The sequence below is a fragment of the Pipra filicauda genome, unplaced genomic scaffold, assembly GCF_003945595.2.
Source record: "Pipra filicauda isolate LSUMZ 115617 unplaced genomic scaffold, ASM394559v2 scaffold180_size1756469_pilon, whole genome shotgun sequence".
In the NCBI taxonomy this organism is placed as follows: domain Eukaryota; kingdom Metazoa; phylum Chordata; class Aves; order Passeriformes; family Pipridae; genus Pipra; species Pipra filicauda.
In genome coordinates this window covers 537209-558701 of record NW_024104288.1, presented here as the reverse complement: position 1 = coordinate 558701, position 21493 = coordinate 537209, and the positions used below count along the sequence as shown (strand labels likewise).

Below are 21493 nucleotides of genomic sequence, written 5' to 3'. Positions count from 1 at the left end.
GATAAATAACCTGCCATTTATCTGGGGAGGATAACCCAAAACAGACCCTAGGCTATTCTGTCAACAAATTGCGAGTGTTACACTTGGGTTTGGCTGGCACAAGGTTAGAAGCTGGCCGCTAAAAGAAGCATTAGACATAGGAAGCAAGTCATCTTGTTAACATCCCTTTTCCCAACTGCTACCTGTAACTGGCATTGCAGGCTTGGACTAGTCAATCTGCCTGGGTCCAGACAAAAAAAACCAAGAGGTTACAAGTGGCTGATCAAATAAACTACAAAAATGAAAATAAATAATGGACATAAAAGAAGAAATAGTGGATAGAAGTAGGATTTTCAAAGGACATGCAAATAATTTTTTTCTAAGTATGTGGGAGGCAGGTTAAGATGACTTAAAGCAAAAGTTGGGGACCTGCTGACTTATAATGACCGAACCATAGCAGCTCACCCTCCTTAATGTCTAGTATCACTATTTTTAATATGTACAAAATTCAATCTTAAAGCATCTTAAGCCTGAAATGAACATTTTACATAATAAAACCAAAAAATACTACCCACCAGTGCTATGACAGTGGCACCAGCTCCAGCACAAGCCACAATGAACAGGTGATAAGACATGTAGAACTGAAGAAGAAACATATTAAAAACATTGAGGTAATTCAATGGGATAGTATAAAATGCATTTCAAGTGTTCTAGAGAATAATGATAATAAACCCATCTTTGTAGCAAGGTAGCAAAGCTTTAGAAAATAAAAATGTTCTGAAATAATTTTTATGGATGACATAACAATTATTTTAGTGTTGTGTTTAAAGCAATTCTTTATACTAATATATGAGTTCTCACCAAAAACTTTCATCAAGTTATTTATTACATGATGCCCAAGTAACTTGTAGGTAAAAGCTGTACACAGGTTACATTTCTGTACCTCGTTCGTGTTGCAGATGTTCTCTAAAATCGGGCCACAGGCTTTGCCAGGTACAGCATTCCAAGGGATAATACCTGAAATACCACAGCAAAAGAAACCACTAATTTTAGCAATCAACACACACTTTCTGTTCCTCTCTCATCTCTTCCACCCACTTGCCAGTTGTGTTCCCATTCTGGGCATCTGCGCATTGACCAGTACAGCTTTGAGTTGGCAGGAGGAATTAAAACAACTCCCTCAAGTTATGCTTTCTCCTCACACCAAGGCTTGCTGCCAAGGCATGTTCTCAGATGTGGTTTTCCCATATGGCAGCCAAACGGTTGGGTTTTTGCACTTTGGGTCCAGTTGCATGCTGCCTACTCCCCCACTCAGCACCAAGGAGAGAATCTGCATCTCAGAGGTACTTGGCACTTTTCAGGATAGCACTTACTAGATTAAATTCTACTTGAGCAAGTAACTACTGTGGAAGAGTGTGAATTTGGAGCTAGAGGGAAGAATTACAATATTTTTTTCTGGTTTAGTTCCAATAGGTAAAAAGCATCAAGTGAACACTGCTACAAGAGAATTCAGTTTGATGCACCTCATTTACTCCCAATTACTTTTCTTACACAACTGAAAGTCTGAAAATTCAACAGGATCTAGCAGATCTGAAATAACCTGAGCTTTTAGGCCTGTAACAGATGTGAAGCTTAAGCAAAACCCATTTGAATTAGGAGAAAACCAGTTTGTCTCCCCATACAACTTCACATTTCAACCCAGCTGGTTGGAATTAGCAACTCCGTAGGCAGCAGGTCACCGAATAATTTCAAAAAGATTTTAAAGGATTTACTTTAAAGTCAGCTTTTCTGTATCTACAATATATAATTGAAGCCTTTTAGCTACCATTTCCATCCAAAAATGTGAGGACAGTTCAGTGACAGTAATAAGTTGCCTGTTAAGGAGCTGCTCTCTCCCATCATGCATTGAAACCCAGATGATTTTACTGATCAGAGCAACAACACAGCTCTATACTGCACTAATACAGCTACCACACAACCAGGAGGAGCAGGAAAGTGGAGGAGCACATCTCCCTTCATTCCTAGGCTTTGCTGCTGAAGGAAATGTCTTCCCAGCCTCTTTCTGTCAGCAGCTAAAACAGGATGCAAACATTTAACCAATTTGAGTACTTCTTGCTTTTAAAATTAGTATATCTTTTCTTCTACTGGACTTACCTGGACAGGAGAGCAAAACCAAGCTTTCTTACTTTTTCAACTCTGAATCCGTTTTCTCAGCTTTGAATGACTTAGTCCAAAGAAAGAAACATTCATAGAAAATGCTAGCTAAAATCAAGCCAAAAGTAATGGTGACAAAAGAACTTCTGCACAAGGGAAGCTGAAAAGATTAACTTCAGGAAAAATTCACCTTAAGGAATGAACAACTTGAAAAGCCTGACCCTATTTTAAGCTATTGCCCCAGTTCCCTCAGATTTCTGCGTGTCATCAGAAAGCAGTATTAATTTATTATTAGTTAAGGCAGACTTTTAATTGCAGGTTTTTGGGGTTTTAACTGAAAGTAATCGTTAGAGCAACGTTCAGGTGTTAACTTCATCTTTAAATGTAAAACAACTTTCTGAAAGGAAAGAATATATGTATGTGGGTTCAAAAACCACAGTCTGGCTATCTATTTCTTAGTACTGTTTCCAAGCAGTTTATTTTGAGGCTGATCTATTTTCAAACCTAATACTATAGTATTGGAAACTGCTACAAAATCATTTTAGATAAATGACTTGCCAGTTCAGTTAAATTGATTGCATCTGGAGAGAGAGCAGCGTAATGTGAATTAATTAGAGAGGTAATACCGCATTCAGAGATAGAAGATGCTTTTGCATTTGATTCATCTGATAAGGCTGAGACAAAACTACTGAAGGCAGACCGAGGAGAAAGATGAAGCATTTAATAAGGATTAAAATGAGTACCGTATTGCCTGATATCCACGCAGATCTGGTCCCCTGGAACCGTCACATTTGTCTGAAGAGACTTGATGACTTCACAAGTTGACCATATGTTATAGAACATAAAGACAGGCACAGCAGAAAAGCCAAAGACCCCGAGCCAGGCCACTCCAAGCACATAGGTGAGGAAAACAAACTGGGCAGAGAAAATACAAACACTTTGCATTTATTCTTTGAAAAGACTATTTGAATTTTCCTTAAAAATGCTTCAAAATAATCTTTAAGCACACTTGCAGAATGCAGGTAAGAAAACATTTGATTTCCAAGCACAAAAAATCAGTATTCTCGTTGTTTACAGTTACTTTGGTAGTTTAAGTGCTACTAAGAAAGTAATTCAGACATTTCCTTTTTAATCAGCCTGCTTGAGAAAACAGATGAAAGAGCAGCCCACTGATTTCTCAAGATTCTCTGCTAAGCAGGGATGCTGTTTGTAGGCTAAAACCAATAAAATTCCAACAAAAATCAATTTAAGGTTTTTTTTTAATTAACTATAACACACTAGCATTTCTATGCAACTTGTAAATCAAAACAACACAGTAAATTGATGTTCACAGAGCTCTCCCATACTCTCTGATTTATTGAAATCAATTTGGAATATAACATTTAAAAATACCTATGTCTGCAAACATACCATGACCATTAACAGCAGATTAGAAGGATTCAATTGATATCATACACATTACCAAGAAGCAAATTAGTTACTTCCCTTAGAGAATCATGGGTTTGTCCAGTGAAATTTGCTGGTTTGGGTTTGTTCTTTCTAAAAAAAAAATATTCTGTGGATTTTGTTTTGTAAGATTATAAGGTGGGGAACTGATTGCTTTGGAAGCCTTCAGCTTCCCCCTCCCAATGGGCCCCTTCCCTTTTCCCTCCTCTTCTGAGTTTTATGGAGAAACAGTAGCTCTGGCACCAGTTGCTATCTCCCTCCTCCTGGAGAGACCAGGATTTGGATCCTACTTGGAAAGCGGGGGAATGCTGTTACGTCTTCTGTGTTCTCCTTTCACCATTGGCTGTAGCTGTTCTCTCTTAACTGTAGGTGGATTGGAAAGGCTTTACTTCCAGTAAATCACTGGTGCTCTCCTATCTTACTTAAAACTTGTGTGCTACAGCAAGGATGGGAAAGGCTCTCGGGGGGAGGTTGTGTCAGTCTGACCCAGAACCACAAGACTGAACTAATGTTGCAGTGGTGGAAGTTTGCATCCTCATAGGTTTTTTTGCCACATGCACTGAATAATCCCCCAAGTGTTAGAGCAAAAGCTGAGCAACTGGTTAGGTTTCAGTCAACGAAGGTGGTGTGTGAGGAGGTGGAAGTGCTTGCAAAACCATGGCCCATAAAACCCCAGCTAGACTTTAATTTATGTACAACTCAACTAAAATACCTCTTCTCCTATTAGATAGTGCCACATACCAGACCTTTATGCTTTATGTGCGAATTAAGGATACTCTCTTTGGATTTTGGGAAGGACCAAATGGACCAGGTTAAAGGATTTCTATAGACACACTATACATAAAACATGAGTTTGCATACGTGTGTGTGGAAGTGTGCACAAGAGGAAGTGCACAAAGCCTTTAACTCCTAAGAAATAGCCAGAAAAAAATACACTCATTCTCACATTTAAAGTGATAACTGTGGGAAATGGCTATTCTGTGTTACCAGAGCCAACACAAATAATTTAGGGAAGCTGGAAGTCTGTCTTCTGTAATAACCTTATGCAAGATGGGACTGCCTTTCAGGACCTCACTCGGTAATGTAACAAAGGAAGAAGTAGAGGAGCTCTTAATGAAAGAGGCAAAAGAAAACATCACTGCATGTCCAAAACCTTGTTGCCTGAAACCAGCTGCATTGATTAGTCTGTTAAATATTATATCTCCTTGCAAACCTTGTTCTAAGCCTAGAGTTTTACACAGCAGTATACAGGCACTTTTCCTGTCACTGCGAAACATTAATATGTCTTACAAGAGCTTCAAGCCATTACTGAGTTGGTAAATTCTCTCCTTCACTGTCTGGACAAATATGGGCAAACATGAAAACAATTTTCTTTCATATTTCCACGTGCCATGCTGGTATTTGTATAACCAGCTGACAATCATGTGCCTGCAACTACTCAGTTGCATAAGCAACTGTCTGCACTGATGAGATGCACGCATGTGTATGTTTCTACTTTATTTTGGGTCTTTGAAAAGCACTGCTTTAGATCTAATTTTGCTCCTTGGTGAAGACCACACTTGCTAGAAAAAGAGTGAGCAAATAGCTGCTTAACTGGAAAATTATCAGGTGCCTTATTTTTATTAGCTGTTGGAAAATTCAGTAAGTACCCAACAGCACAGTGGAAAATTGCTAACTCTCGTGAAAATAAACATGCATCTCTTTTGTATTTAACCAGCTGAAAGTATATATTTTTTAAGTACAGGATATAGACTGTATATTAAAATGCAACGATCACATCAAAAGCCTCTTCTCTTTTCACCCACACTTTCCCGTGGGCGATCTGTCATACTGCTTAGCTTCCTCCAAAACTATGAGCTTTGAATTCAGATTTTCAGTAATAGCTTTGAAATCCTGTCTCAGAAACATAGTTATGGCTGTTCTTGCAGAGTGTGCCCTAGGGGACAATGTGGGTGAGAATTTGAAGTTTTATTTTTAGTTAAACTTTGCTTACAATTTTGTTCTAATACAGAAGTATACTGAAGGGAATAAGGCTTGTAACTTCAAGGCTTTAAATGTTTCAGCTTTGTGAAAAAGACTCACTATTCTATCTGTATGCCTTTTGCCATCTGCAAATCAATACTTGACTCAAGTGCAAAGATGTTGTGAAGCTTCATTCATTCATTACTGTTCGTTTGAACGATCCAGACACTCAAGCAAAATTAACTATGGAAGTCAGAGGCATTACAGTTTGATATTTAAATAGCTCTGCAAACCACAGCCATTTAACATTCTGCCTTTAAGCATCACTAATGTTACATATTTAAAAGCACAAAATTAATTTTGGCTCACATTGAGTGTTTTAAAATTAACGGTCTCCCTCAGTTTAGTTCAGACTGGTGGGTTCACCTTGATGACCAGGGAGGCCACAGCAGCACCCCAACAGTCCATCTGCAGAATTTCAGTTTGACCAAGCACTCCTGAAGTTCAAAGTGGGACCAAGACCAGGGATTGACCCTGACCACCCAAAACGAATTAAACAAAGAAGGCAGCAATACATTGTTGTTCAAAACCACAGGAGTCAAACCAAGCCCAACAGGTTTTAGCCAGTAAAGACTGCTGTTCTCAGTTCTGATGCTACTCACCATTCCACTGATGCAGCGGCCACAGGCTGTCGTTTTGAACTCTCCATGCAGCTCCTTCACAGCACTTGTTGTATAAAAACCTTCTGCCAAAAGGATTATTCCATATAAGAAGAAAAATGACGCAATGCCATAAATTACATACTGCATTAGCTGTATTCTACAATGGAAGAGAAAAAAAAGATATAATTAGATTTCAGTCCTATAAAAACAAAGTCAGTCCTTCCAAGTCCTAATAAATTAGAGAGAACTCTTTTTCTTGGAACAAAGTTCAAGCTCCTTAGCATTTTAAGCAAGCAGGCTGTAGGAGAGCACTGGTATGACTGCCCCACTTTCCAGGTAAGCAATACTGACGTGCATTAGTCTTGCATCCACCTGAGCATCCCCTGCTTGTGCTGCAGTCCTTATACTGACTAATATTACTCACCAGGTTAAAACTGCAGTTTCACACCTCCACTATGGAGGTTTTCTTTTTCCTGTTACTGATCCTGACACCTAACTTGGGAATGTCTGACAGGGACAATGCAGGGCTTTGAAATGGGCAAAACCTGGAGCTGAACTCCTGGCTGAACTACCAGGCTCCATGGTGATTCTTCAGGATTAGGGAAAGGAAGCAGTCTCTGAAATTCCTTATTTTCACTTGTAAAATCCAGTTAATGTATGTTTGCAAAAATTTCTAAATTCAGCAATATTTGTCTGATACAAAACTCAGAGAGTATGCAGTGAGTAGTGACTTCTCCTGAGGAGGAATAGTTGCTCTACAGCCTAGAAGGGTACTTCCAAGTGAGCAGGTAGTTTTAGTGCCTTGAGTCACAACAGTGTTGAGCTCCCCATAATGTAAATAAATTTTTTTAAAAATTAAAGAATTATGTAGGAAATGCTTCCATTTCAGGTACTCTGGAACCACTCAGAGAAAAAAGATCTCAGGGCACGTAGTATAAGCACCTCCCTCAGATATTATTTGAGAAAGTTCTTGATTCCTTAAAAATCTACCATCTGCAATGATAGAATAGGCAAATGGAAAGAATAACTTCTAAATATTATCAATCAGATTTAGTATCTGAAGCCAATTGTTTTGAAGGACTAGAATGCCAGATCTTCCATACAACACTTCTGGTCTCCAAAAGTGATACTTTGTTATTAGTACAACTTCCCCAGAACTTCTTAAAAGTAATTTGATTGTTGGGAGGGTTATTTTGGATTAAGCTATTCACAGAACAAAGAGGTTAATTTTATGCATCCACACTACCAGTTTTCTAAGGATAAATATGTTTTCCTCAGATTTTGTTTTCCAATTCTTGCCACTCTCCATTAAGTAGCTGCTAGCACAGATCTCCAAAGAGCATATGCATGTTTTAGCTTAAAGAAAATTGATTACCACCATTTATATAGTTAAATGTTATCCTTGTATAAAAATAGGATATTGCTCATTTAAAATTTTATGTGGGAAGTGATATATTTGTTTTCCAAACTGATTAAAAGTAACAGGATAAAGCTGTTGCACCTGTGCTGTAAAGCATGACAAAATTAATTCAGGATTTAATAGAGTACAGAAGAATTCATTTCAGCATCATTAAGGGTCTAGGAGAGACTCAATGCATGTTACCAGAAATTAGTAGTAGGAAAAGTGGTTAAAAAAGTCTTTTCCAAAGGGTGTCCTACTAACGTATTTTTCATTTATTTTATGTCTCTGTAGGCTTCAATTATTTGCCCCTTTCTAACATCTCTTCTGCCTGCCGTGCCTCCTTGGCTCCACAGAACCCGAGCCTGGAGCTGCTTTGGTAGGAAATATGCATTTCCCCCACTGCTGATGCTGACTTGACAAGAAACATTGTTCCCCAAAATGTAAAACTTGCTGCCTGTTACTGCTGCTTTTGCAATTTCTTCTATTTTGCTCAAATGAAGACTGATACAAGCACAGGGTGTTTTATTATTCAGTTACTGAAGAACAGCTGCTCACAGTTTCTCACTAAAAGTTGTGGATAACTGCAGGGTCCTCGTGGCTCATGCACTGGAGCTGGGGACACACTGCCCAGCCACAGCCAAGGACTGAGTGTGGGCAGTGCTGGGATGGGGGACCCCAGCTGGGAGCAGTCCCAGAGCCTGTCTGAGCACAGAGGGTCTTCTGGAGGAGGAAGACCTAAAAAGGTGCTGTGAGACTGACACCAGTGATAGGAGGGCACGCAGCAAACTGGGGGGTCTATGCTTGCAAGCATATAAAGGGATTCAGTGACAACAGAAATTAAAAAGAAAATGAGGAGAATTAAGTGTACTGTGTTGGACCCTGACACTAAAATCTTCAGATATCCTAAAAGCTGAGTCTTTGAGGCAGGTAAGCAAAGTAAAGGTTCCTTGCTCGATGCCCGTGCACCCCAACATGTGCCACACCCACGGTGCTCACCACAGGAGCCCCCTCTCACAGACATGCATGGCTGAGTGCTGAGCACAGGCCCTGATGCTGCACTCCAGAGACTCTGGTCTCATGGGGAAGCCCTTTCCAGTTTTTTCTCATATACCAGTCCAGCTTCTTCTGAGAGAGGATGGACAGAACCATGCTTCCCGACTATTCCTGTCATTCCTTCCAACTTTATGTCATCAACAAACACTAAATCTACTCTCAGATTAAAATCGTTACCCCTTGTTTTGTCACAACAGCCTCTGGTAAAAAGTCCCTCTCCAGCTTTCTTGTTGGTCCTTTTAGGTATTGGAAGGCTGGTACAAGGTCTCTCCAGAGCCTTCTCTTTTCCAGGCTGAGCAGCCCCAACTCTCTCAGCCTGTCTTCATAGGAGAGGTGCTCCAGCCCTCTGATCATCTTTGTGGCCTCTTCTGGACGCACTCCAACAGGTCCATGTCTTTCCTGTGCTGAGGACCCCTGAGCTGGACACAGTATTCCAGGTGGGGTCTCACCAGGGTGGAGTGGTGAGACACAATCACATCCCTCACCCTGTTGGTCACACTGTTTTTGATGCAGCCCAGAACACAATTGGCTTTCTGGGCTGTGAGTGCACATTGCCAGCTCATGTCCAGGGTTTCATCCACCAGCACCCCCAAGTCCTTCTTGTCAGGCTGTTCTCAATCCCTTCATCTGTCAGCATGTAGTGGTACTGGACATTGCTCTGACCCATGTGCAGGACCTTGCACTTGGCCTTGGTGGACATCGTGAGGTCCACACAGTCCCACTTCTCAAGGCTCTCAGGGTCCCTCTGGATGGCATCCTTTGTTTCAGGTGAACAAACTGCACCACTCAGCTTGGTGTCATCTGCAAATCTGCTGAGGGTGCACTCAGTTCCACTATTTATGATATTAATGAAGATATTAAATAGTACTGATCCCCATATAAACCGGTTTAGCAGGATACACACTTCGGTTCTTTGTATGTGAACACCAATAAACTACCAAGAGCTGCTAGGAAAACAAGCAACCGAATACTCAGGAATGGAGGCAGAAGTCTGAATCCATCTCTACTCATTTAGCACGAGGGTGTTATGATGAATAATGGAAATGGGAGGCATACTTACACTTCACTCAGCAAAGCATGGTCACTGGCAGTCGTGGAGAAGTGCTGCTCGAGGATAGACACGGTTCCCGTGAGCGCCACGTGGCCACAGCCACAAAACAACGCTACCCCCGAGAAGCAGAGAATGGTTGCCACGAGCGAAGCATATGGCACTCCTCCTAGGCACTTAATGCAACATTCAAAGCAACCTAAGCAGAAGAGAGAAAGCAAAAGAAACGTCATGAGCAAAAAGCAAATTATGAGGAAAAGAATATTTGTCCTCCACTTGGTAAAAGCCACAGGGATTAAAAGGCCCAGGCATTGACATGCTAAGCAAAAAATCTATAGGTGGTACAAGACAGCATCACCCTCTAAAGCAGTGACCTACAGATCTGTTGGTATGGACTCAAAGCCCAGAAAGTGGGCTGAGTGCTCCTCTCTTTACAGAATCAAGAGGAGATCAATGAGACAGCCTATGAAATGGAAAAAGAAAAAAAATCACTGTCTAAAGTGATCCATTGCAATTCAGCTGCTCATACAGAGCTCACCACATTTCAGCATTACTAACGGCAGGAGCACCAGCTATGCTGGCAACATTCTAGGAGTCAGAGAAGCAAATACTCAAGACAGTGAAGCCTTTTGGAAAAGTAAGAGAGTTTGTACTTTCATTGGAAGAGGAACATATTTAGGTCTGCAAAACTTAACTACCCTACACTCTCCCATGACTCCCAAATTATCTTTTTGTATAAATCAATATCAGGTTGTAGGGATACAAATACTTCAACAACAGAAAAATTGAATGGAGACCAAAGAATAAAAATTTTTATTGAGGGCAGCTGTATGAAGTCATATTACAATATATTTCCATCTTTATAGGATACACTGGATTTACAGTGATCCCTGAATACAGTTTGCAGTAGCATAATCAACTGAAATGCATCATTTAAGCAGTCTGAGTTAACAAAATACCCCCCAGAACTGCTGTTTGTATGAACACTGTAATAAGGAGGTTGCAGCTGAATTGCCAGGTTCCTTCCAACTGCGTGGCCTGAAAACCCATCTGCTTACAAAGCTGGGGAATGTAAATCGGAAACAAGCACAGCTTTTAACTGCGCTATAATGGTAATGGCAATCCATACCAATTCATTACTTCAGGGTGATGGCATTAAGCTGTCTCCATTAATGTGCATTTCATACAACTGCACAAAACACAAGCCATTAAGACAACACTTAATGGAGTGACCAGCATTGCATGTCACAGGAAGAGCCCTGCTTCTATGGCAATGTGCTAAAGGGACAAAGCATTTGAAGGCAAGGAAACAGCTGGTGAACAAGTACATCACATCACACCTTCCCACCCAAAAAATTCTTTACAAAGATCAGCAAGTCTCCAGCCACCACACGAGGCAAGTTTATTTTTATCCCAATCCCTTTCCCATTAACAAATGAGTTGCAGAGCAGGCACCTCCATGAAGCACTTCCGTGAATAATATGCATTCAATAATTGAAAGCTTTCCCATTTCATAAGTGAGAAACTCTTCTTTTAGAGAGTCACTAGCAAGTGCTATAGTCAGGCTTAAGCAGTTATCACTATCGAAATGACTTATGAAACACCACTTCACTAACTGCAGACAAGATTTAATTGTATAGAAACAAGCCTGGGAAGCTTTTATAGTCTAGACCACAGCTGTAGTCCATTCAGTCAGAACTGTCTTCATGACAAAAATACTGCCGAATGAACAAACACTGCAGCTCAGCAGTGAAGGGGCAAACAAAATCCAAATGCGTGCTATCAGAGGAAATCATCTCTGGGTCTCATTTTATCACAGAAGTCCAAAGCTGAATTCAGATCCCAGACCTTGCAGAGCTTTGGGGAATCTGCCTGAGTGCAGCTCACAAGCCACACGCAACAGCAGTCATACACGTGAGGCTGGCTCGCCTCCGCAGCATCTGCTCCTGGGTCAGGTCCAAGCCTCCCAGAGTTAATCCAAGAAATGCTAGCACCTGGTGCAGGATTAGCCATGAAGGATTATCCAAGAGTAACCACGCTCCAACCCAGCAGACAATGCTCAACACACACGTGGCCACAGCCCAGCACAAAACAAAGTATCTTTTGGGCTGCACTCCTAAAGCAGAAGGTGACTAAATGCCAGATCATTGCTCAGTGTGGAGGAGATTGATCACCTAAATCATGCTGATCCCAAGAATGCTATGTAGAAGGATCCCATCAAAGACAGGAAATAAAAACAGCTGGAAGTGAAACCAAGGGACTGACAAGATCCAAAAGAAAAGCTGCTGGTTTCAGATAATGGGAGCAGCCTGCTTGACAAAACTAAAAACTGGTGCAGACCCAGGACTGACATTTAACACTCCCTAACTAGGTACTTGTCCTCCCAATACCCCACACTGCACAGATGGCTTTCCAGGCCACTGGCAGAACATTCGCCCTGGGGAGTTTGTTGGATCCCTTACCCAAACACATGACAGTATCTGCCGCTAATCCACAGACCCTCGAACACAAGCCAACAGTGGCAGACCCCCTCTCACCTCACAGCCACTGGCAAGCTGCACAGAGTGTCTTGCTGGCCATACTCTTTGTCTTCCTCTAAAGTCCAGGTGAAAAGGCATCACAGTATTTGGGTAGCCCTCATTTTATCAGTGCAGGTCATGGTCAAGGGATGCCCTAAGAGGTGCCCAAAGCAACCACATTATTTTGAGTAAGACAGAGAAAACTGCCCAAATGTGGACCTCCAGGAACTACTCACCTTCACCCCAAGACTAAAGCAGGAAGCAGAGGGACTTCAGTACACCTGGAAATAGCATGCAGCCAGCTTGCAAGAGCATGAAGCATCCCAAATGAGCACATTTCCAAGAGACAGCAGCCATCCATACCTAGTCATTCTGCACCCAAATTGACAGCAGAGCTGCACAGCCTCCTGCCAGAGGGTAACTAACTTCAGGACACAACCTCATCACAGTGCTGGGGCTGCCAGACCTTCCCCCAGATCCCACTGTGAACACTCTCTATGAGCAGAATAAATCCATGCCTAGCCTAAGCAATATAACTGATGTTATAATTTTAGTTTTAACATAAGCCTTAAACAGTACTGCCAAGAGCCGCTTTCAAAACCAGCTACAATTTGAAGCTCATCAAGAACTAAGATACACTTACCAAGCTTCCCTAACAAGCATTGAAGCAAATCAGAGGAGTTCTGAAAAAAATGAAAGCTTTCCAGGAAACCTGCTTTATGATCTCTCTCTGTAACCCCAAGTCAGTGACTATCTTCATACAATACAACTGGAAACCCATGATGATGTTTGCCTAGTTCACGTTTACAAAATAATTTGCTAACACACTGATGACAACTGTAGGCTGAAGGCCTGTGAACTCAAGCTGACAAAAGTTAAGTTGTATTAAAATAAGTTTTGTTCCGATTTTCTGCTAGTTTTTACTCTCCATATGGCCAAAATGCTGAACTTTTCAGCTGTATATTCTCCTCTTCACAGGAGAAGCTGTGAGAGATGTGAGAATAAAATAATACCTCAGAAGCAAAATCAGAATTTACCTCTTTCTTCTCTGTATGAGACTAGGCCAGTACCTGGCAGTAAGATAACTTTTACAATGCAACAGCGTAAAATGATTTAAATATGAAACTGTAGAGCACAAACACACATCACTGCATCTCCCTTTTCAATGACCATTTTGTGCAAGGCATCACTAGAACCTTTTGTGCAACTCAGCAGAATAAAAACATTTTTTGTCCTCGGGCTGGTGTGCAGCAGTTGCCATGGAGGCAGGTTAATAACAGCCCAATGATTTGCCCAGAGCTGCCTGTGATCTTGGCTACAGATTTAACACACTCTCAGAAGGAGGCCAGCTAAAACAAAGACTGAGATTATTCTCTAGGGAATGAATGCTATTAAACACACACACACACGCACAAATATTCTTGCTACAGGACAAAAATAAAGAGAAGAGAAAGAAACAGGAACCGGCTATTCTTTTAATCTCCTGGAAACTATCAGTCACAGGAAATTGGTAAAGGATGAACCTACATATGTACATAAATCGGCAATTGGTTGCTTAATGTATGAAGAACAATTATACAATCTACCCAGCAGTGTACACGCTATTGCATATATGCAGGGGCTTAGCCATTCAAATTCCCATGCCGAATGGTGACTGTTTGGCTAAACCTTCTTTGTTACTTTAAGTACAGCTTTAAGATTTAAACTCGGAATAGCAAGGTAATAGTGAATTAATGGAAGGAGGTCTTAAAATAAAAATAAAAAAGAAGAGGCAATTCTCAGACTGTAACTCATCCTACTAAGGTCAGATCTGTTGTTTGGAAATGACAAAAGACAATGGGATCAGGTAGCCTTCTAGAGTATTCCTAGGGCTTGCTCTAGAAGTTAACACATCAGTTCTTTGAAGCCCAGACTTGAAAAGCTGAGACAGACAGATGTTCACAGAGCTGTCCCTCAAAGCATAGCACGGAAAACATGATGTAAAGGAAGAGTGTCCACACCTCCTGGACAGAAAATCAGCCTCTCCCTTAATGTCCCAAACCCCTATCAGGTTGAACTCATGCCATGATGTATCTCAGGCACTAATCATTGAGCCCATAGTCAAGGTCACTATGGAATTAAAAAACAAGGAACAAAGAAAACCTAAAAGGAGGTTTGAAAAGCTCTCAATTTCAGGTACTTGAACCTCCCGTGTCCTGTGGTTGTTTTCTGAGTTAGTTTCCACTCTCTTTTCCTTAAAAGTTTAGTTGCTCCCCCTCCCATAAATCTGTTCTGGTATTCTGAAAGATAAAGCAATGGGCACCATTTTTTCCTCATGACTTACTTCCTGTAATTGTGTAATGCATTTTTAGAAATTGTGGCATGTTAGACACCTGTCCAGTTAATACATGGTAGAAATAACACATCATGTTCCACCACAGGACCACAATCGGTTGGCTTCAGCACCACAGTCCAGGGAGCACAGGGGGAGAAATTGTTTTAACAAAAAGAAGATTGCAAGAAATCCAAGGAAAGAAAAAGCATTAGATAACATCTTAAATGCAGCCATCACATGTAAATCAGGCTTACTATTACATGTCCATGGGAGGCTAGTGTTGGTAGCATTACTCCTAATTCTCAAATAAATGTAAGAGAACTCAGCACTTGACATTCACTTCCTGCTTCCCCAGTGCTGACGATTACCCAATACCAAGTGTGAATAATACCATCAGAGTCCTAAACCATATGGATTTTTGTCAGAAAATGAACTTTATGTCAATAAAAGCAAATACCAATTTTACTGTCTGCCACCTACTTGTCTTTTTTTTTTTAAATTTCCATAGTAAATGGCTTATGTATGGTAGGATGTACATTTTCCTACCTTACAGTGTGACTGACAGTTACAGGAGAAGCTGTGAGGGATGTGAGAATAAAATAATACCTCAGAAGCAAAATCAGAATTTACCTCTTTCTTCTCTGTATGAGACTAGGCCAGTACCTGGCAGTAAGATAACTTTACTTCCCACATCTGTCATGCACACCTGCAGCTAGGAGTCAGTGGCAACAATACAGTAAGATAAAACACTTAATCTTACAAGGGTAAGTTTAAAGCATGTGTCAAATTTCTCTCCATGGTTTAATAAGGGCACTAAAATAAAAAGGCTCTGTGTTAAATGATCAGGAAGTCTTTGCTGAAGCTCTGTCTTTACCCATTCCTATTCATCTTAAATTTTGCTGATTTATAAAACATGACACAAAGCTAAACACACTGTTACTACTTAAAATAAATGCTCACTCACCACACTTTTGGATTAACATTAAACAGACTAAATAAATGATCAGCTCAAACAGAAAAAATCCTTTCTTCTCCTCCCTCAAACTTCTTAAAGCTCTCCCACAGAAAACCTCCTTTCAAGTTCAATATTTCCTAATTTTGCCTTTTTGTACTACCCAAATTAGAAGTCATGAAATTGATTTATACTGAAAATTAACTCATGAGAGCCAGAAAACTTAACGTAAGTGCACTTTAGTCTAGCCAGATTGATACACTCCTCACTGCAATTGCATCCCCCTCTTCCATGGTTGTTCATTAATAAATACTTCATCCTTCCAGCACAGTACCTGTGATGGAGGAGACACGACCTTTGGAGAACACAGTCCTCAGTCCTCAGTCACAAAGGATCTGACCTGAAGTGCAGCAAGACCCCATCTGCTATCCTTCACAGTGGTTAGCACAAGGTGCTTCATTCAGGTGAAAAGCAGTGAGATCTAGGGTAGTCTGATCCATCCAGTAAATCTCATCCCAATCTCTACTGTTTAAGAGCTACTTGAAGAAAAAGTAGCTCCTTTCTGGAGGTTATCAGCATTAATTGCAACTTCTCCAGATATTCTTGATACGGATACAAGATACTTGGTTTCAGAACTGTCATACAGCCAGTTCCCCACTTCTGAGAAGGTACTTATTCTCTGTTAGCAGTCAGATGCTTCCATAGTTTTGTGTAGCAGAGAACTAAAAGTCCTTGTTCACACCTCCTGTGCTGGAAATCAACACAGAGAAAGCAGGAAAACTGGTGCACACTAAGAACAAGCATCTCACAGCCTGGAAGCACCATTAGCAAACCCCTTTTCAAATCCACAGAGCACCAAGTATCTCTGTGGTATTGTATACATAATGAAAATAAGTGGCTCCTGAATATGTCACCAAAAATACAGTAAGCACAGGTTTAAAATGAAGCACATTTTTGCTACCATGGTTAACAAAAAACCCCACAAACAAAGAAGCCCAAACAAATCCAACAACCTTGCAGAGGTTATATATGTTCACGCACAGCAAAAGCTAATTTTTTTTCCCTTCGCTAAAGAAAGCATGACATTCAAGTTGGAGAAAAGGCTGCTTTTACCCAGGCAAGATTTGTTTCTTCTGGATGTTGTTAAATGATGCAGAGATGACTGTAAAAACAGACAGCAGTAATCATAACCTTTTTTTTCCCCAAATCTCTTCTTTCCAAACCGGCACTTCTATAGAAAAAAATTTGCATTCACACTACAGAACCAAACCCACTTCATGCAAGGACACATGATCTGAATGTGTTTTTACAGGCCTTATCTAGTTTACCTTCTTCAAATTTAGTGAAATACACACTCTCTCCATCTATATCATTCCCAGCCTCTGGCAGGCTAATAAGCTCACAGGTGTTTTGGTTATCTTTCTCAGACAGTGAAATCTACAAAATAGGAATCACTATATCCATACATATTTCAAGTGTCCATCCCACGTGTTTGCTGTGTGAGAGCACAGAGTCAGACCTAGACGGGAAGAACGTCACTGCCTCATAGGACAGTGGGACAAGAGTATTGCTCTTGTCCACCTTTACTGCTCTTGGACAAAGGTCAGGCAGAACTTTGTTTATTTCAATTCAGGTCTTCTCTGTTTTATTTTTGGCCTATGAAACAGTGGAAACCACAGCAGAAGAAAAATACCTAACTTATACTTTGGAAAAGGCCTTACTTTAAACAGGTTTCCATGGGAATTCTTCAGAAGGAATATTTTTTAGCTCTAGCTACTTCTACAGAACAAAAAGTTAAGCTGGTGATTTAAAGAGACTTCTCCCATAAGGGACAGATCAAGCATTATTGATAAAAGCTTTGGCATAATTCCTCCCGGAGACTTGTTCTAGTGGTTTATTATCCAAAATGACCCTTGAGACTTCAGCACAGCCTGAGCATGTGGAAGTGCTCATTGACACGCAGAGCTCAAAGTTCAAACACATTGCACCAGCAAGGCCAGTTGCTGGTCCAAACTGTGGCTGTAACTCTCAGCTGACATATCAACAACTCACTGCTCATGTCAACATGCCTGAACACCTTTCTTCCTTTCTGCCCTTGTCCTTGCCTCTTTCCCTTTGCTTCACCTATTTTTGTCTTTTTGGAGAAACGCTCAGTAGGGTCAACATGTAAGAACTGCTGCTTCAATAGCTGCCAGCCCAAGTGGTAATTTTGGACAAACTAGAGGTAGAGAGGCAAAAGAGATGAACTGATGGGTAGACTGCTAAAGATATTCAAATGTCTGAAGGTCTAAGCAAGCTCAGTGGGGGAAGCACAAGAGCACGTAAGCATTTCAGTCCCATGGGCGACTTCTGCAGTTCTGAGAAAATCTGTAAGGACGTTTCGATTTCCTTGATTCAACCTGTAACTTGGATGACATGATTTTTAAAGCTGACTTTAATCAAAGGTGAATATCTTACCTGGAAGACTGGAGTTGAGACTCTTAGCTTCACCTTTTGCCAGCTGTAACTCACCTCACTCTCCATCAGCCTTCAGCACTCAGCAGGAGAGCAAGACTTTTGCCACACTGGATTTCAGCCACCGCTACCGACTGCTTCCCCAGTTGACTCCTCCCTAGCTACAAAGAAGCAAACAGAAACACAACCTCTCTCTCCCTAGAGCTATGAACTAAAACTGTGTGTGTATGTATTCCAGCCTGACAAATCTAAGAATTCAAAAGGTAAATTTTCAATTTAATAGATAACTGAAGATGCAAAGATCTTCCCAGACGTTTACCCCACTGTGGGTTTACACAGCTATGGAACAAGAGGAGCAGTAAGAAACCAGAACCATAACTGCAGAAGTCCTTTGCCCTGCAACAACTTTCATGCAGACACTTCCCCAGCTGAGTCTTCACCACACTATTTCCAAAATTTCAGCTTGCTTTGGTAAGGGAGCAGGCTGTTTCAGAGAGATACTCCACATTCACATGCCCTTATGCTCTCACAAAGCAGATGAAACACCTCCCAGCTGCTGGGGAAAGCAAATTTTGGAAAAAAATAAAAAGATTCCTATAAAGCAAACAACGCCCACCCAGCCTGGAAGAATGCCTACAGCTAAGCTCATGTTAAACAACTATTGCAAAGTTTCTCTTTCTAAAGAATAAGATGGTACTCTGCTTCCTGGGGAAAAACTGTTTTAGGCGTTTTGAAAGGCTCATTAAGCTTGCAGGTGTTCTGGGGATATCTTGGATCCAGCACTGCAGTGAATCTCCCACACTGACTCTTCTCTTGCTGCTCAAGTGCTGGACTCAAGCTGAAGTTGTGGAAGGGAGATCATATTGTACATGGAGACCCTGGGAGAAGAGGTGGATGCCATGAGAACTGCCAGAGGTGCTCTCAAGAGTGTCCATCTGGACACTGACAGAGGAGGAAAGCAGAAATATCCATACTGCAAAGGCATCCCAGAAATAATGTGGCTTGTCAAAGAAACAGAGAGGTTATCTCAGCGCAGCAGCCAAGGCTCCCCAGCAGTGGGGAGCTGCAGGTCAGTACTGAAGGAAGGCATGCTATAGCAGGGACTTGTGTTGAGACTGAGATGACATTTTCCCTCCAGTTTAAGGAAAAGGAGCAAAAACCAATATTTTCATAGCAGTTAACCCATCACTGGAAGGTTGGTTTTACTGAAGACCTGTTCAGAGCTGCTTCATTGCTGCCTAAAAGCTTTTTAATTTCTTTAAGTGCAGCCATTTAAAGCACCTTCCCTTGAACTCACATTTCTGGGCTTTGTTGGTCTGGTTTTTTTCACTCCATCAACAAGAACCCATTCATCTTCAACTCCTCCATGACAGCCACCACATTTACCTGCATGTTAGTTCAGAAAGATATCCAAGGCAGACTGAATAGGGTTCAGTTGCCTAAACAAGGGTTTCTAGCATCATTTTAGGTGCCAGACTCCCAGCTGCTGGAACAGAAGGCTGTGCATCTACATGTCCTGGCTCATCTGTGCCAGCACATAAGGACATGTCTCATCACTGGGGACAGCTGAAGGGGCACAAGACTGATAACCAGGCATCCAGCCTGCTCCTTCCATGTCTTCCACAGCCCAAGAAGGCAGCATTCATAATCTATTGCTCCTTCCTGAAGCATTTTTTCCATGTTTAAAATATCCCATGTGCACTTATCTGAAGTTTGGGAAGATCTTCTGGTAGCCCCAAGTCTTGTCACCCAGGTAATTTTTCATAAAATATGGTCCAAATGAATATTGATATTGAAGATGGAGATCATACTCGGCAACTTAGGTATTTTTGGGGGGGAGAAGCCATTTGAAATACATAAACATTTGAATCCTAAAGAATAAAAGTGTGAAAATATAATGGAAAGGGGAAGGATGAGGCAGCAAGCTTTGGTGAATATTTCCCTGCAATTGCTATTAAAGTCTCTGATGCGGAGGCAGGCATCTCCAGCAAACAAGCTGTCAAGCAAGCTTCAGTCAATCAGCTCCATAAAGGGAAGAGAATTGCTGGATAGAGCTAGCTGCAAATGCTATCTCTGAGCATACATATCCCTCACTGTGCTAACAGTCAGTCAGACTGGAATTTTCCAATGCAATCAATCACAGGCTTGATTTTAGGTGCCTTTCTGAGATGCTTCAAAACTAAATTTCCCCCCAGACTCTTAAAATCAAGCTTCAGGAAAACAAAATAGGATCTTTTTGAGGTCTCAAGCCAGATATCAAAAGGACAGGCAAGTGGAATCACCAAACCTTTTTTTAAAGCCTCAGCTGAAATCCTCCTTTAAACTGACAGAGGCACTTAGTGCTTCCAACAAGGGGAAAATGCAAACAAAACCATGAAATATTGTCTAGGAAGTATATTGTAGGAGATTAGTAAGTCAGATGTGCTTTAGTGTAATTTCTGCCTTGGTGGCTGATGAGTCTGATAGATTCATCAGCATAAACCCCCCTACTATGACATCTCACCTGTAAACAGTTTTGAAGCAATCGGGCAGCACAATTAAAAGGAAGCTGTCCCTCACCACACATTATTGGCTTTCAAGCATTAACAATGAAATTTATATTTAGTCAAGTATTCATACAAAAGAAGTAGAGTCCTTACAGCCTTAACAAACAAAATAAGAAAAATAGAAGAACGTTTATCTTAAATTGTTAGGACTAGTGCAAAGCATTAAGTTTATGCTACTACCATTTCTGAACTCTTCATTTCCCTTTTACCCAGCCCTTTATTTACCTTGAATCCCCAAAGGACTAATATTGCCTCTCAATGCTGGCACATGATGGTACCGGTGTGGCCTTGAACTCCTGTACATCCAGTGGTACCTGCCAATTTCCATTTCTGGTCTGGTGATCACTGCCAATTTTAGGTGGTAAAAAGTCAGTGTCACCAGTAAGCTTTAGTTCAGTACTTTCAGTCATTTAACTTTAAAAACAAGAGCCCAGAAAAATATGCTATAGTTTCAGAACTGAAAGAACATAACCTTATAGACCAAGAGAGGGATTAGGAGGGACAATCAACAGGGAAATGCTCACAGACGTGTTAAGAAAGGTTGAATAGCTAAAACTCTGCCTAGGCTTTGAGTTAAAAACACATAAGGAAGGACTCTGTTCCTTACCCCCACCCACTCTCAGATCTCCCTCTCTTTGTCCATGGCAAAAAGCTCTGCTCCACAAGTAAAAGAAGGAGGAGTCACAGAAAACCACTTTACCTGTTTTTTCCTAAAAATACTATAATTCTGTCAAAGAAAAAGCTTATTGCTTTCTGTAAAGGTAGGGAAAACACGAAGGTTTACTCCACTACTTTCTTAAAAAAAATAAAACTCTGTGAGCTTTATTTCACTTAGGTTCTGCTTACATCCAAAAATCTGGACCAAGCATTTTAAAACAGACTTGTTCCAGGTCTATGATGAAGAAAAGCAGTCATGCTTCTCCTTATCTTTTCAGAGGACACATGAAGCTCAGCAACAAGATCCCACATATAGTAGCACACCTCACCTCACCTCACCTCACA

At 41.0% G+C, this 21493-nt stretch overlaps 1 protein-coding gene across 9 annotated transcripts in view; it reads right to left on the bottom strand.

Moving 5' to 3' along the window:
- Window positions 1–21493, bottom strand: part of GPM6B (glycoprotein M6B) — a 108327-nt gene that overhangs the window by 4314 nt on the left and 82520 nt on the right. For 4 of the 9 annotated variants that reach the window (XM_039379927.1, XM_039379926.1, XM_027725209.2 and 1 more), the window contains exons 2-7: window positions 20717–20836; window positions 9719–9905; window positions 6204–6360; window positions 2877–3048; window positions 923–996; window positions 555–620 (exon numbers count right to left, since the gene is read on the bottom strand). In XM_039379927.1, the coding sequence (XP_039235861.1) occupies window positions 555–620; window positions 923–996; window positions 2877–3048; window positions 6204–6360; window positions 9719–9905; window positions 20717–20836 (776 nt within the window). Of the gene's footprint in view, window positions 1–182; window positions 221–554; window positions 621–922; window positions 997–2876; window positions 3049–6203; window positions 6361–9718; window positions 9906–20716; window positions 20837–21493 lie in introns of all 9 variants that reach the window. The other 5 variants (XM_027725212.2, XM_027725213.2, XM_027725210.2 and 2 more) reach the window with 3 other exon arrangements.